This window comes from Penicillium longicatenatum (genome assembly GCF_028827895.1).
Source record: "Penicillium longicatenatum strain IBT 33135 chromosome Unknown contig_1_segment0_segment0, whole genome shotgun sequence".
NCBI lineage: Eukaryota > Fungi > Ascomycota > Eurotiomycetes > Eurotiales > Aspergillaceae > Penicillium > Penicillium longicatenatum.
The window spans coordinates 2,019,104-2,033,139 of record NW_026643119.1 but is presented as its reverse complement, the minus strand read 5'-3'; the positions used below and the strand labels follow the sequence as shown (position 1 = coordinate 2,033,139).

Genomic DNA, 14,036 nt, shown 5'->3' with positions numbered 1-14,036 from the left:
GGTCTCGCTCCAAGTTGACTCAATTTCGGAAAATCGGCTACCCAGTAAACGTGTTGACTCAGGTCAGCGCAGCTATCCTCTTCACAGAAAGCTGATTTCTGATAGCCTCCTGGGCCCAACAAGGCAAAGCCCGCACAAACGGCAATATCCAATGGCTTGATGGGACAAAAACCTGAGCTCCCAATCCCGATATTATTTGGTTAACAACTTTCTCTGCAACATCCCTCGGCTCAAGGATCTGTCCATCACGGACACCACTATCAACCATTTTCTGAATTAACGGAGTCCGAACCCAACCTGGATGAAAAATACTTGACATCGTCACTATCAGCAAGGTGAATTCGAATCAAACGATGACCGGGCAACTCACGAATTCCGTACGCCAGGAGCATTATAAATATGCCTCAACTCCTGACTTAGTCCCTCATAAAAAGCCAAAGCAGCAGATTTCGTACACGCATAATCCACATTGATAGCGCTTGTGGTAAATGACGCTAGGCTGGCTACACTCACCACGTGGCCGTGGTTAAGAGATACCATCGCTGGTAGAAATTCCTGGACAAGCAGAAAGTGAGCGAGGATATTGACATCAAAAGTCCTTCGAATTTGAGACTCTTCGAGGCCCAATAAAGGCTTGTTGAATTCAATGCCTGCATTGTTGATAAGGACTGTGGGGTCTCCATGTTCCGAGCGGATATTGGTTGCAATTGATTTTATTGCCTCAGCTTTGGCGAGGTCGACTTTGAAGAAGAATGTGTTCGATCCTGCCATCGTTAGTGATATTCACCTGTGATTGAGATCGCGGGAGATGTTTTGTCATACTCAGCTCCTCTCGGGGTTCTGTCACGTCCAGGATGAGGGTCTTTATACCCCTGTGCGCTAGCAGCTCAACGATTGCTGCACCGATTCCGCTGGAGCCACCTGTCACGACGACGACCTCCCGCTCCGAGTCCCAGGGCAGTGTTGCTGTCACACCATTAAGAGCTCGTCTGGATAGGTACGAGTTGACTCGAGAACAAAGGCCAACGAATCCTAGAGCTCCAATGCCGATCAGCAGGGGCGGTGGGATGAGAAGCTGACTCTTTGATGGAAGAAGCCTGAATATTGGGCTCAACATGTCAGACATTGGGGGCGAGCAAGGAATGATTGCCGAGGGAAAGGAGACTGAGGGGAAGGACTTTGAAGGATTGACGCCGATTATATTAAGTCGCAAGGCTCGCGCAGTGGGGTCGCAAGGCTGGCTTAGTGGGTCACGGGGCCACGGTACACAGGTGAGTGTTTGTGTAAAAGAGCTTCTTTAAGCTTGATTTGAGTGTTCTTAGTTCGCTTTGCGGGAGATTTTCCATGTACCTTGTCTCCACAAGGATTCTATTGTGGTAGATCGGTCCACTTTAGCTTTCTAGTGCCGATCGGAAGATCATACGTAAAAATACCGTTCAGCCCTGTCTGGTGTGCATGTATATTAATTTGGCCCCCCAATTTTTTGACATATTTATCTACCCTCTAGGGTACTACCCTTGAAGCAAAAAAAGCGGGTGTTTTCTGGATCACACTAGACTACCCTGGAATGTGAAGGTGATCAAGGTGGGATGCCCACAAAGCCAGCACCTTTGCCGGTCGTTATTACGGCTCGCGTGAAGCATGATCCTGCATTTCCACTTAGGCTTGGCAGACTGATATGTATGCCTTTCATTGAGATGGCGGTTTGTCTGGGTTTTAGTTACTGCGCTACTTTAAGGTCGGTCGGTGAAGGCGTTCAATCAGAAGGCCCCGCCAAAAAAGAAGAGAATAGATAACACGTAAACAAGTAGGTGAGATTATATTGGCATACTAAGAGAAAATAAAATAACAACAAACAATATACAAGCTGCTGTCTCCATTACCACCTGGATAATTGGAGGCCAGATATCACTAATTGCGGATTTGCATGCGTAGCGATAGAGATGAAGCCCTATGTTATTTAGCTGCAGCTAATTCCACTGGGAACGTTCGTGCAGCCACTGTATGTCTTTCCGCCAGTGACATCAACGTCAGACCAAGTCCAGTCAGAGCATCCAGAGCTTCCACAGACGATGACAACGTCGTAACCGCTCGAGGAAACGGCATCAGCGCCCGAAATGTTCTCGATGGTAAGGTCAGTAATGGGGACACCGCTAGTAGCTGTTCCCTTAAGGTCGCCACCGTCGTAGTTCTGCTCAATGAGAATACCGTATCTGTCATTCCAAATTAGTACAACTGCTGACAATGTCAGGTTCTTATATCAACCTACTTGGAAATATCCGAAAGTGTAATCTCGTTGTAAGTGACGCCTTTGATGGTTCCAGTGTCTCCTTCGGTGGCCTTGATGCGAATACCTAGTTTCATTTTGGGTTAGACACAAGGCAAACTTCATGAAACCCGGGATGTCTCACCGTTAACCGATGATTTGACTTCGTTGTTGTAGAAGGTCACGGTGTCCACAGTGTTGTCACTGCGGCCGCCAACACTGCCGATCGACAGTCCGTGTCCACCAGAGCAAACACCGTTCTCGAAAGTAATATCCTGCAATCATGTCAGTATTTGGATGGAGAAGCTGGCCGCTATCGTTAGACATACCGTGCCCGAGTTCACTGCAACGCAGTCATCTTGGTTGTACACGTTTGCACCGGTGATGATGACACTAGTGCTGTCGCCAATATCAAAACCATCGGTATTGGCACCCAAGTCATCACCAGCCTCGTTGTTGATGGTCATGTCAGTGATGGTCAGTCCATCACATCCGTTGATGCTGACAGCCTGGACGGGAGTGTTCTCAATATAGAGATCGGTGATGGTTGAGTCGGTAAGATCATGAGCATAGAAGAACTTGGGCTTGGTCACACCGCCGTTGCTTCCTTCACCGTCCCACCAGCGGGATCCATCACCGTTCAGGTACGCACCAGACGCACCCTTGACAGTGATGCCAGTTCCGGAGATTTGGAGCAGGGGACCATCCCACTCTTCGTAGCCCCAGGTTGTCTCGCCTTCGAAGATGACCTATCGAAATTCGTTAGCACAAGGCTTGAGGAGACCGCATTCAGATTGTACATACCGTAGTATCATCTTCCAGGTCACTGAGGTCCAGGGTAGTTCCGGAAGGCACAGCAACAGCGGACAAGATGATGGTGGAGCACGACTTTTGAGAAACGCTGGCTTTGGAAGCTCCGTTGGAACCAGAGAACGTACAGCTGGTGGCTCGCTTGGCCAGGCTTGGCGCTTCAGTAATGGCGGGCTCGGCAACGGGCGAAGCCACAACGCCAGCAGCCAATGCCGCCAAGACGAGAGGAGTGATGAGCTTGGCCATTGTGACTAAGGATATTATGCTTTCTTGTCAATGATACTGTGCTGCTTGCTTTCTCCTGGAGCTTGACCGAGGGATTCACTCGTTTTATAGCCAACCCGGACCCATCACCCTGCACCGGACAATTGATAAACAAGTCCAGTATCCGCAATACCCGACATCACGCACGCTACGCAGTCGATTATCCTCCAATCCCGAAGCGACCACACTAACTCGCGAAGTCGTAATTGGTGGTCAAACACCAAGGTTGATTAAGGGCTAGATTGTTCATTCTTGACTAAGAATTCAAGTAAATATGGGGATTCTTGAGGAAATCCAGGGGAACTAGCGAATAGGAAGAATATCCTCCGAAGAACTGAAACCTTGATGGTTTCAATTCACTCTGAGCTAAGAAACGCCACTACGCGCCACCGAATCCGGAGCAACACTCGATCCGTAAATCACATCCGACCAGTGAAGGTTGCTGTTTCATGCCAATAGGAGCACGGGCCGTTCCGCGATTTACGTGTCCTGATCATATGAACGGGGTTTCTTTTTGCCACCACTCATTTATTGCCGGTGGAGGTAGAGAAAGTTTCCCTGTGAACTGGGGGATCTGCAGGACATGATTGATGGAGAGTGCAAGGGGATGTACTTCGGGATTAGTGGAGGGGAGAACGGGAGTTGGTGTGGGTTCATGCGGGGGTTCCACCGGAACTATTAAGCTTGTATCAATTTGGATATTACTCCGTTTGTAAAGGACAACAATTTGAAATGTGCCTTGATTTTTCTCTATCTTTGATCAATTGTAACCTCTAATATTGGCACATGGAGGATATCTGCTTAGTATGAAATTCCTCTGATAAGCACTCTCCATGGTTGTGACCTTGTGGGGCAGAAACGGCGAGCTATTTAAGTAGAGTGAAGCTTAACCGTTCTTGTTTCTAGTGATTACATCCACCGCGTCATCATTCCTATTTTCTGCAGTCCAGATGAGCGACGTGCGTCCACCGAAATGCTTAGACCCGGCTTAGAGCCGGAGTCAATGCCGGACAGGGGGCAAGTCAACCGATATGTCGGTTTTATCTTCTCTATGGCGCTCAAGATAACGGCGCATGTCCGAGAAGTTATTTAGAGTTTGAATGACTACAATAGAGTAATATATGAATGTATTAATATCACTATCCTTTGTTAATCAACTATCAGTGGGCCAATTCCTTGAAGGTGACGATGATTAGCTTGTTGCTGAATTGGCATGACAAAAATAGGGGGCGTGGAGCCTAGCAGTCGTGTATGTTGACACCCCAATTGAGTTTCTCTCTGTCCAATAATACTCATCAATTGCGGTAAGATTTCTACATTCCATGGCCTTTCTCTTCAATATACCGAAGATCTCTGTATGTCCCCACTTGTAGCCTCATGCCCCCACTCAACTACAAAGTCAACATGAATAGAATAACCAAATTTCGTAGCATTTCATCTCACGCAACAATGTTCTGCAAATTTTCATTCTCTGCTAGAAGGGCATAGATTGGAATTTAATCAAGCCCTCGGTCGCTAGATCACGGCCAGCCAGGTTTTGGGTGTGGGCCGGATGCACAGGGTTCGTGCACTAAATTAGTGGATGTAGGATTATAAAAAGAGCTTAGAAATTGTTCAATCTTCATTGTCTATGTCATGATGAAATAATCCGAAATAATCCATCTCATGTACAGGCTATCGGATTCCAATCATGTACGCTCAACCCCACCAAGCTGTAGTTGGCAGCTCTCTATGACGTCAACCACCCCCTCAGTAAAATGCATCCGGTTTTTTGTAGCAACTGAGACTTTTTAATTCCGGTGAAGCCCTTTTCTCTTTAAAAAACTCACTATCTGCCCCTCCATTGACTAGTTTGACAACAAAATTTTTCACAATGTCGAGTCACAAATTCCCCGTCGATTTGAAGCAGTTCAAGCAGCTGAAGCTGGACTCCAAAAACACTAGTCTTACTTCCGAGCAAAAGCAGGATCTCCTGCACAACATCAACGTCTTCAGAGATGCGATCATCGCCTTCACGGCAACAGGTGCCGCCCGCGGTGTCTCAGGCCACACAGGAGGCCCATATGACACTGCTCCAGAAGTCTGTATTTTGCTCGCATTCATGAACGCGAACCCCAATGGATTCTACGACGCCCTTTTCGATGAAGCCGGCCACCGAGTGGCCACACAATACCTCCTAGCAGCCCTAGATGGTAAAATTGCCCCCGACCACCTCCTCAACTACCGCGATGCCGACTCCAAGCTTCCTGGCCACCCTGAACTTGGTCTTACGCCCGGCGTGAAGTTTAGCTCCGGTCGTCTCGGTCACATGTGGGGCATGGTCAACGGTATTGCCATGGCCAACAAGGATAAGAGCGTGCTTATGCTTGGTTCGGATGGATCTCAGATGGAAGGAAATGATGCTGAGGCGGCACGGATCGCTGTCGCAAGGAACTTGAATGTTAAGGTGTTTGTTGATAACAACGACGTTACTATTGCGGGACATCCATCACAATACCAGAAGGGCTATGATGTTGGAAAAACCCTGACTGGTCACGGCCTTCACGTGGTGCGTGCTCAAGGCGAGGACATTGATTCGCTGTATGGGGCCGTGTGCGAGGTTATCAACCACAATGGTCCCGCCGCTGTCATCGTGGACCGGACGATGGCTACTGGCATTGAGGGTATCGAGGGTGAAACCCATGCCCACGATGTCATTACTGTCGATATTGCCCGCAAGTACCTTACCAAGCGTGGTTACAGCAAGGAGCAGCTTGCCTTCTACGATGAGATCAAGGGCCGATCCAACCCACACCAGTACCAGGGCTCTACCAAGGACAAGGGTGCCAACCGCTCTATCTTCGGTGAAGCAGTCAACGGTATCCTTGACGGCTTGAGCAAGGAAGAGGCCGCACGTCGGGTCATGGTCATTGACTCTGATCTTGCCGGCTCGACTGGGTTGAAGGCCATTCAGTCCAAGCACCCAGAAGTCTTCGTGCCATCAGGAGTGATGGAACGAGGCAACTTTTCCGCTGCCGCTGGTTTCGGCTTTGGCAGTGATGGCACGCGCCAAGGTGTCTTCTCGACATTCTCTGCTTTCCTGGAGATGTGCATTTCTGAAATCACCATGGCACGCCTGAACGGCTGTACCGTTCTTTCCCACTTTTCGCACAGTGGTGTCGATGAGATGGCAGACAACACATGCCACTTCGGGCTGAACCACTTCTTCGCTGATAACGGACTGATGGATGCTGAGTCCACCTCTTTGTATTTCCCCGCCGATGGCGAGCAAATGACGGCCGTGGTGAACAAGGTGTTCTGGGAGACTGGCATGCGATTCATCTTCTCCACACGCTCCAAGGTCCCCTACATTCTCAAGGAGGGCACCAATGAGAAGCTCTATGGAGGTGATTACAAGTTCGTGCCGGGTAAGGAGGAGACTATCCGCAAGGGAACTGCCGGTTACATCGTCTCTTACGGTGACATGCTTTACCGATCCCTAGATGCTGTTGAGCGTCTCCGCCAATCCGGTCTGGATGTTGGTTTGATCAACAAGCCTACTCTCAACGTGGTTGACGAGGAAGCTATCAAGCACTACGGATCTTCTCCCTTCGTCCTGGTTGTTGAGTCTATTGCCCAGAAGACCGGCCTCGGTTCGCGTCTTGGAACTCATCTCCTGGAGCGCAAGTTGACTCCCAAGTTCAAGTCTATTGGCGCTATCAAGGAGGGTAGTGGTGGCTTGTACGAGCAGATTAATGCCCAGGGACTTGGTCCTGACGACATTGTCGAAGCTGTCAAGAGTCTTGTGGGTAAATAAATTTCATCATGCTAGACTTTACGAAGATACGCTTGCAGGTTAGATGACGGAAAAGATACATTTCAATATCAATTTGCCATTTCTCGTTTCAATTTGAATTATCAATGGACATACAAATTCGTAAAACAAAATCCAATAACATATATGTAATAATCAGTCACGATCCTCTGGGTGAAAGACCAAAGCCCGCACCTCAATACTCTCCCTTCCAGCCTCATGCTCAGTATCGGGATTCACAAACGCAGAATGAGGAACACGTCTCGCCCTACCATCCGTCTTTGAATCAAAACACTTGATCAATGTCACCAAGTCTGGCGTTTGTCCATATCGATAATACCACTTGATCCCCGGATCAGGCTTGACGGCATAGGTCTCCCCTTCGCGATCGGGGTAAATGAGCTTGATGGGGACGAGATCGCTGTCCGGCACGCTGTGAGCATCTGCAACAGCGAGTGGGTCTTTGAGTATAGTTCGAATAGGACGCCAGACATTGATGATCTGGTATCGTCCTTTGTAAAGCTCGTGAGCATCATCCGGTAGGTGATAGGAAACACGGTTCTTGGCGGCCTCGTAGGACTGGTCAATGTGTACACGTTGGACGGGTCCACGGAGTTGAGCACCGCCTGCTCCCCGGCGGATTGTGTGATCGAAGATAAATACTCGGGAAGCTCCGGTGCTGTTTATAGGATTGGTTAGAGGATAGTTTGGGTATGGATAGGCATGGCTGTCGAGCATCATAACCGAAAACGTACGCATCTTTGAGCAGCTGCTCTGTTTCCGGGTAGTATTCTCGCTTGATCTGCTCGTCATCCAAGAAATCTTTCTCTTTGCTTTCGTGGTAGTAGAATTGAAATCCCTGGCCATCGAGGGAGTAGTTCAGTTCATTGCCGCTGACATCGCGAATGGTTGCAGTAAGCACTACAGCTTCTCTATCGTATGTTTGGGGCTTGTTAACGTAGTTCGGAAGGGGAGGAGATCCATCTTCGTTTTCTTTGAAGAAGTTGAGCGTTGTCTGAACGTGATGTGGCTTCTCGAACAGAGGGACGGTGGCTTTCTCTGCCAGGAGAGAATCGTGGCCACTCGAGATCTGAATAGCTGTCGATGTCATGACGAATGATTAGGATTATGATATGTTTTCTTTCTATACGTTGAGAACTATATTCACTTCGATGAGAGGTTACTTGTAGTGCTTTTATACCTGCCTACTCTTGCGGGGTTGAATTTCTTATTTGTCAGAACAGCACGCAATATTCGTCTTACATGGAGAAATACTGGCAAATTCATTTCGCAAAGAAAACGCAAAGCGAATGACAACGACATGGGCGCGTGTGTAATGTAGAATGGGGTTACATGGATTAATAATGACTCGGCACGAATTTATAAGCGTATAGTGCGTTGGATCTATCAGACCCTGTTCAGTGGAATCTATCTCATTCTGAGTGTCAAAATGCTCCTGAACCTGTATATAGCCCATGGTGAGAACATACTCTACGGTTAATGTCTAAGTAGTCGGGCTTAGTGGGAGTTATTGCATTGAGCTTGGGTTGAATTTTACCAATCAAGCTTGGACCCTAACAATGGAATCATTTTCCAAAAATAACGCCATGAATAGGAAAAGAAAAGGGCAAGCATTGCTAACATCTTTTCAACTACATTTAGGAATGGAATCGTATGGAAAGAATTAAAAGCAAATTTGTAGATAAAACTATCAACTGATGAAGGGGAAACCAGGTGTATGTCTCATTAACGTACGGCAGGATCTCAAAGGAGTCATCTGGAGGTGTCCTGCTGTGATGGGTCATAGCGTTGTCGTATTGCCCTTGCTCACACACAAAGCCTCGGTCAAAATAATGCAAAACAAAAAGAAAAATAAACAGTCCATCGTACACCCGCATCATGAAGGAAAAGCAGAAAACAACAGAGCAAAAGAGAAAAGAAAATGGATCTCTCGCACATGCGGAGACGAGGTATGGTATGATATCCTCAAAGGGGGAATAGTAAAAAAACCTATTGTGACAACTTGACATCATAGACAGAAGAAGAGAATATGGGCTTTTGTGCAGGGAAGGTATTCCAAGACGGGCTCAGAACATGAGGGATCGAGTCTTCTGTCGGCGAGCTTCAGCACTAGGCATCTCAGGTTGAGAATAAGTGTGCTTGTGGCGGGGACGACTGGGTTGGGGCGCCGGCGCCGCCGAACCCGCTGAAGACGGGGGTGCCATGACTGCACTTGGCCTGACAGGCGATGAAGGGGTGGGAATCCCACTAGGAGGGAAACGATCCGCAGTCTGTCGTCGAGACTTCATGTTTCGTTCGTGTTTGAGAACGAGATCAGCCCAGGCCTTGATTGGACCGTTGGAGGTGGAGCCCTTGCCCACAGCCTCTGACATCACCCGAAGCCATCCTTCCTTAGCAGATGGACTATCCGCATAGAAATCGATGACTTCTCCGTTGCCAAACCGGATGCGGAATCCCTCTTCCACGAACATGTAGCCGTCCTCCTCCTCGGCGAATGCAGATTTTCGTCGGCCACCGCTCTTACCACTGGGCTCTTTCTGCATGAGAGATGAGCGGTCATCAATTAGCTTAGCAGCCTTAGCCAGATTGATCGTAGCACGGGGTTGCCGTGTTGTTTCATGGTAGGCGGTCAGTTTCGAGCCCTGGAGCTTGAAGAAACGGCGACGCCAGTACTATTATATCAGTTAGCAAATGATGTTGACTGTCGACTCGAGGACGGAAGTGACTTACCGGACAATCTCCACCTTGCTGAGAGAGATACCCTTCCCAGCTGCGGGATGCAACACTCTCAGCGTCGCGCATCTCGCGAATACAGGCATTCATGCTCTTGGGCATGTCATCATCCTTGCCACCCTTGGGTTTGGGGACGAAAAGCAACTGCAACTCCAGCTTTCCGATCTTGTAAGGTGGGCGGCGTTGGGCAGTGATGCTGGTTGCACTCTTCTTACTCTTGACGCTACTGGGCTGCTCATCGACTGCCCACTCGTTGAAGCAAGGAACATCAACCGTGTAAGGGCGGCCATATGCATGTTTTTCGTGGTCACTCAAAGCCACGTATGAACGAGCGAAACTGCCGTCCCGTGCAACAACGTTGCGCAGGCGCTCCCAAACAGGGGCATTGATGTCCTTTGTTTTATGTTGCTGAGATTGCATCTGCTGCTGCAAGTCCAACTCTTTGCGACGGCGAGGCGAGGCAAAGACACGACTGAGAGTTGAGGCTTTTTGGCGAGGAGAGCTGGCAGCCTCCTGTGGGTACAGCTTATTTTCGTCGACCTTCATTTGCAGAGTCAATTGAAACTCGAGGTCATTTTGCACAATCAGCTCAAATTCTTGACCGATGGGAGCTGACTTCCCAAGCTCAAGCCATGAAGTGGTCACACAATGCAGGCCGTTGTCAAGAGTAAGGGAAAAGTAAGATCGTTCGCCTGCCACAAGTCAGTACTGATGGGTCTTAGTCTATTATGAAGGGACGACATACCACGCGGGAGAGGCAGATCCATGTACTTTATTCCCACAACCTTGACGAAGATGCGACCACGTTCCTCGCCGTCTTCATAGACCTCCTGACCAAGCGGCTCATTCTCATCAATAGTGGCTGGAGTCTCCAGTACATTGCTCTGACGACCAGGAAGTGGAGGAACAGCTCCACCTACCGGCTTCTTCTTCGGGAGGCCACCTGCCAATTTCACACTGGGCTTCCTTGGCTGTCCATTCCAGGGCTCTGTTGTCCATGTCTGCTGGCTGGCTTTGCGGGGTGATGAGCCAGCAGAACGAGTGCCACGGGGATCTTGTGTGGATGAATCGATTGGAACAGCAGGCTCCTCCTCATTTCGGTTGCTGGCAATAACGACTTTAGTGTTCTGTCGCATCAAATATCCTCTCTGCTTCATTGATTCTTTGTTAGCTGGTGACTTAGGGCTGGCTGGGGTGAAATGTCCTGGGGTTTGAGAAGCCAGCAGTTGGATGAGGCGGACCGGCATGGGGGAAACATCAAGAATGGAAAGAGCTAGGTTGAACGCCACCTTTTGAGATTCAATGACACGATCAAATTCCTTAGTCAAGCCGGATCCAAGGCTTTCCTCCTGGATGCTGAACGGAATGTCCAACTGCATCAAGCTAGACTGACGCTGGGTAAGATTAGCAGGAAGTGCCAGCTGTGGGGCGTTGTCGGTCTTGGGAGCTTCTTTTTCAGGCTCCTGGGCATCGTTGGCGGTCTGCTTATTGAAAGCCGGCATCGGAGGGACAGGAGGGATGTATTGACCGCTAATCTTTCGGCGAGTAGCGGCCATAGCCTCCATATCTGCAGGGGTCAGTGATGGACGAGTCTTCAATCCAGCGCCAGGGGCCCGAATAGTAGCCACCGGCTCAGGGACAGACTCGTCCGATGAGCTCTCCACGTCTTGTTCATCGTCAAATTGCTCATCATCATCATCGCCCTCGATCGGATGACGGATCACCGAGTCTGGGGTGGATGGCTCCGAGATTGGCTCCTCTTTGATCTCGGGAGTGGCAGGGCGACCAAGTGATTGACGAAGAGAGGCTATGTCTAGATGGTGGTCTTCCTGGGACTCCGCCTTCTCAACTTCGTTTCCTTGGGTGGATGCTGGAGGAGCAGGGCTCGCCTCAGCAGGGACTGGAGTAGTCTGGCCAGAGCCTTTGGCGTTCTCATTCGCACCAGCTTCAGCCGCGGACTTTAGCGAATAGTTGCTGTCTTCGTCATATTTGGCGCGGTGGTCGCGAGACGAAAGGCTGTGATCCGAGGAGTTCTGATAGTAATCCGGGATGGCGTATAAGTCATCATCATGGGCTTCTTCCTTAATAATCACACTGGAAGCATCATCTTCATCGCTTTCCAATGACGGGATGGGAACATCGGGATCGTAATGGTCGTAAGCATGAGGGCTTGATGCAATGTGGGAGTCATCGCCAAAAAAGTCGTCATCCTCGTAGCTCTCCCCCTTGCGAATGTCCCTCAAAATCGAGTCTCGGGAGATTCGAGGGGGGAGAAAATATCATTGGTGGTCGGTTCATCAGCCTCATCATCTTCAAGGGTAGATTCAGGGTCCTCTTCTTTGGGCATGGGGCTAACGCCACGCTCGGCTGTCTCCTCTTCGTTATCATCGTGACCAGAGGGCTTCTGATCTTGCAGCATCATGAGGGAAAGTCTGTCCTCTAGGGACATATCTCCATCGATATCAGCCTTTTTACAGGAAGCCGGAGCGAGGGGAGCAGGCAGTCCACGTTGACTACCGCTACCTAGCTCAAAGGCATCTGATGTCTTGCTTGCTGAGGAGGGTCGAGAACCAGACGTACGAGACACCGAAGGCAATGGGGGCAAAGGTGGCAAGGGCCGTCTCTCGCCATTTGAATCTAATGACTCAACACGAGAGTGATGCGAAGATTCACCGCCACGCGAGACTGGCCGGTCTTCGACGGCTTCATCATCCACTGTCTCTGCGAAGGAGTCACCTTCTCCATCGAATCCAGGACTCATGAAGCGCCATTCATCTGGCAAAACAACCGGTGTCTTTTCAATGTCTTCGAGAGATGCGTCAAAGCTGTCATCACGCTCCACGGATGACTCGTGTTCAAAGCTGACATCCTCGTAGTCCTCTGAATCATAACTGTTCTCGCGGGACTCGGAGGCCAAGGAAGCTGGATCGGGAGTTCTCATCTCATATTCATTAACCTGAGGTGGGGCAGCATCGAAGGTAACACTCTTAGCATGGCGGTGACCAGCACTATCATACTCGGACCAAATATCATTTTGCGGGTCAAAGCCCTTGCCGTATCGAGTGGCCTTGGACAGCGATGATTTGCTCGGGGATGGCTGCTCCTTGCTAGGCGAATGTGGTCGCGGTATTTCATCGGCTTCTTCATCCGTGAACTGCGACTTGGCGAGGTTCATTTGGCTCTCTCGGTTAGGAGACCGATCCGCAGCCAATGGCCGGTGAGGCACCGAAACCCGCGCAGGGTCGTATTCTTGTCCGCTTTCACGGAACATATTGTGGTTCTTCACTCGCGACACCCGCTTCAAATCCTCGAGGGATGGACGTCTAGTGGGCAGGTACACAGATTCTGGGTCGTAAGGCGCACGATTTTCCGCGCCCTTGGAAAAAGGAGATGGGGATTCACGACCCTTCCAAAAGAGGTGCGGGGAGGCCCCATTGTTCTTAGGTGAAACATCGCAAGTGGTCATCTCCCCACTCGGCACCTGCCAGCGATAGTTAGTGTTACATGGCTCGTATGCATCAGCGACCACTGTTCGTACCTTGCTAGTCTGGTTCCAACTAGGGGAGTTGCGTCGCTGCGCCATCGGGCTCACTTCGGACAGTGGCCGTTGGCCGAGTCCACCAGCCATTTTCGTTGTCGGTGTCGCAAATGGAACAGTCGGTTCTTGTGTAAACAAATCAAGACTGTTGTTGTTTGTGGTCAGCCGCAGTTCACCAGGTCAAGGTTCGACACTCGTCGCTGACGCGAACAGATATAACTGATGTCTAGTCCAAGGCCAGCATGAAACCTACTTTAGTGTATGGATATCGAGAGTCGCGTGGAAAATGTTTGCGCCAGAGAGTCCAGGTACCGGCGTGAAAGCGTAAAAGTCGTGACGATCGTCTCAGGAATGTAGGTACCTCACCAAAACAATGCCATTCAACTCTCCAAGCCAGACACAGAGTGAAAATAAAGTTCGAAAGCGAAGGAATAACGAGTGGAAGAGGATAAGAGGAGGGGATCAGATCTCGATATCTATTCCATGGATCAGAAAGTGGATTGTTACCCCAAAGCAAGTTGCGCTTGTTGACAGTCTGCCGGGAGTATCCATGGCAACGCGTTTCAGGTGGAGTGACGCTTTCCCGGTTTGAGGCGCGACAGATAGATGAC

The 14,036-nt window shown here is 49.7% G+C and overlaps 5 protein-coding genes across 5 annotated transcripts; 1 reads left to right on the top strand and 4 right to left on the bottom strand.

Annotated features, from left to right (window-relative positions):
- Positions 1-58: 58 nt before the first annotated feature.
- On the bottom strand, positions 59-1,126 carry N7484_001532 (NAD(P)-binding protein; the record flags this gene model as incomplete). Its single annotated transcript, XM_057111952.1, has 3 exons — positions 59-324; positions 456-764; positions 823-1,126. The coding sequence occupies 3 exons, from the start codon at positions 1,124-1,126 to the stop codon at positions 59-61; spliced, it is 879 nt and encodes a 292-aa protein (XP_056976689.1).
- Positions 1,127-1,960: 834 nt separating this feature from the next.
- On the bottom strand, positions 1,961-3,322 carry N7484_001531 (glycoside hydrolase family 28 protein; the record flags this gene model as incomplete). The annotated part of the gene is made up of 5 exons (XM_057111951.1): positions 1,961-2,213; positions 2,270-2,354; positions 2,412-2,541; positions 2,596-3,015; positions 3,071-3,322. 5 exons carry the CDS (start codon positions 3,320-3,322, stop codon positions 1,961-1,963), a joined length of 1,140 nt encoding a protein of 379 aa, XP_056976688.1.
- Positions 3,323-5,213: 1,891 nt separating this feature from the next.
- On the top strand, positions 5,214-7,136 carry N7484_001530 (uncharacterized protein; the record flags this gene model as incomplete). Its single annotated transcript, XM_057111950.1, has 1 exon — positions 5,214-7,136. The coding sequence occupies one exon, from the start codon at positions 5,214-5,216 to the stop codon at positions 7,134-7,136; it is 1,923 nt and encodes a 640-aa protein (XP_056976687.1).
- Positions 7,137-7,289: 153 nt separating this feature from the next.
- Positions 7,290-8,244, bottom strand: N7484_001529 (uncharacterized protein; the record flags this gene model as incomplete). The annotated part of the gene is made up of 2 exons (XM_057111949.1): positions 7,290-7,812; positions 7,889-8,244. The coding sequence occupies 2 exons, from the start codon at positions 8,242-8,244 to the stop codon at positions 7,290-7,292; spliced, it is 879 nt and encodes a 292-aa protein (XP_056976686.1).
- Positions 8,245-9,220: 976 nt separating this feature from the next.
- bud4 (uncharacterized protein) lies at positions 9,221-13,515 on the bottom strand (the record flags this gene model as incomplete). Its single annotated transcript, XM_057111948.1, has 5 exons — positions 9,221-9,826; positions 9,885-10,579; positions 10,633-12,112; positions 12,190-13,368; positions 13,426-13,515. The coding sequence occupies 5 exons, from the start codon at positions 13,513-13,515 to the stop codon at positions 9,221-9,223; spliced, it is 4,050 nt and encodes a 1,349-aa protein (XP_056976685.1).
- Between the last annotated feature and the right edge of the window lie 521 nt (positions 13,516-14,036).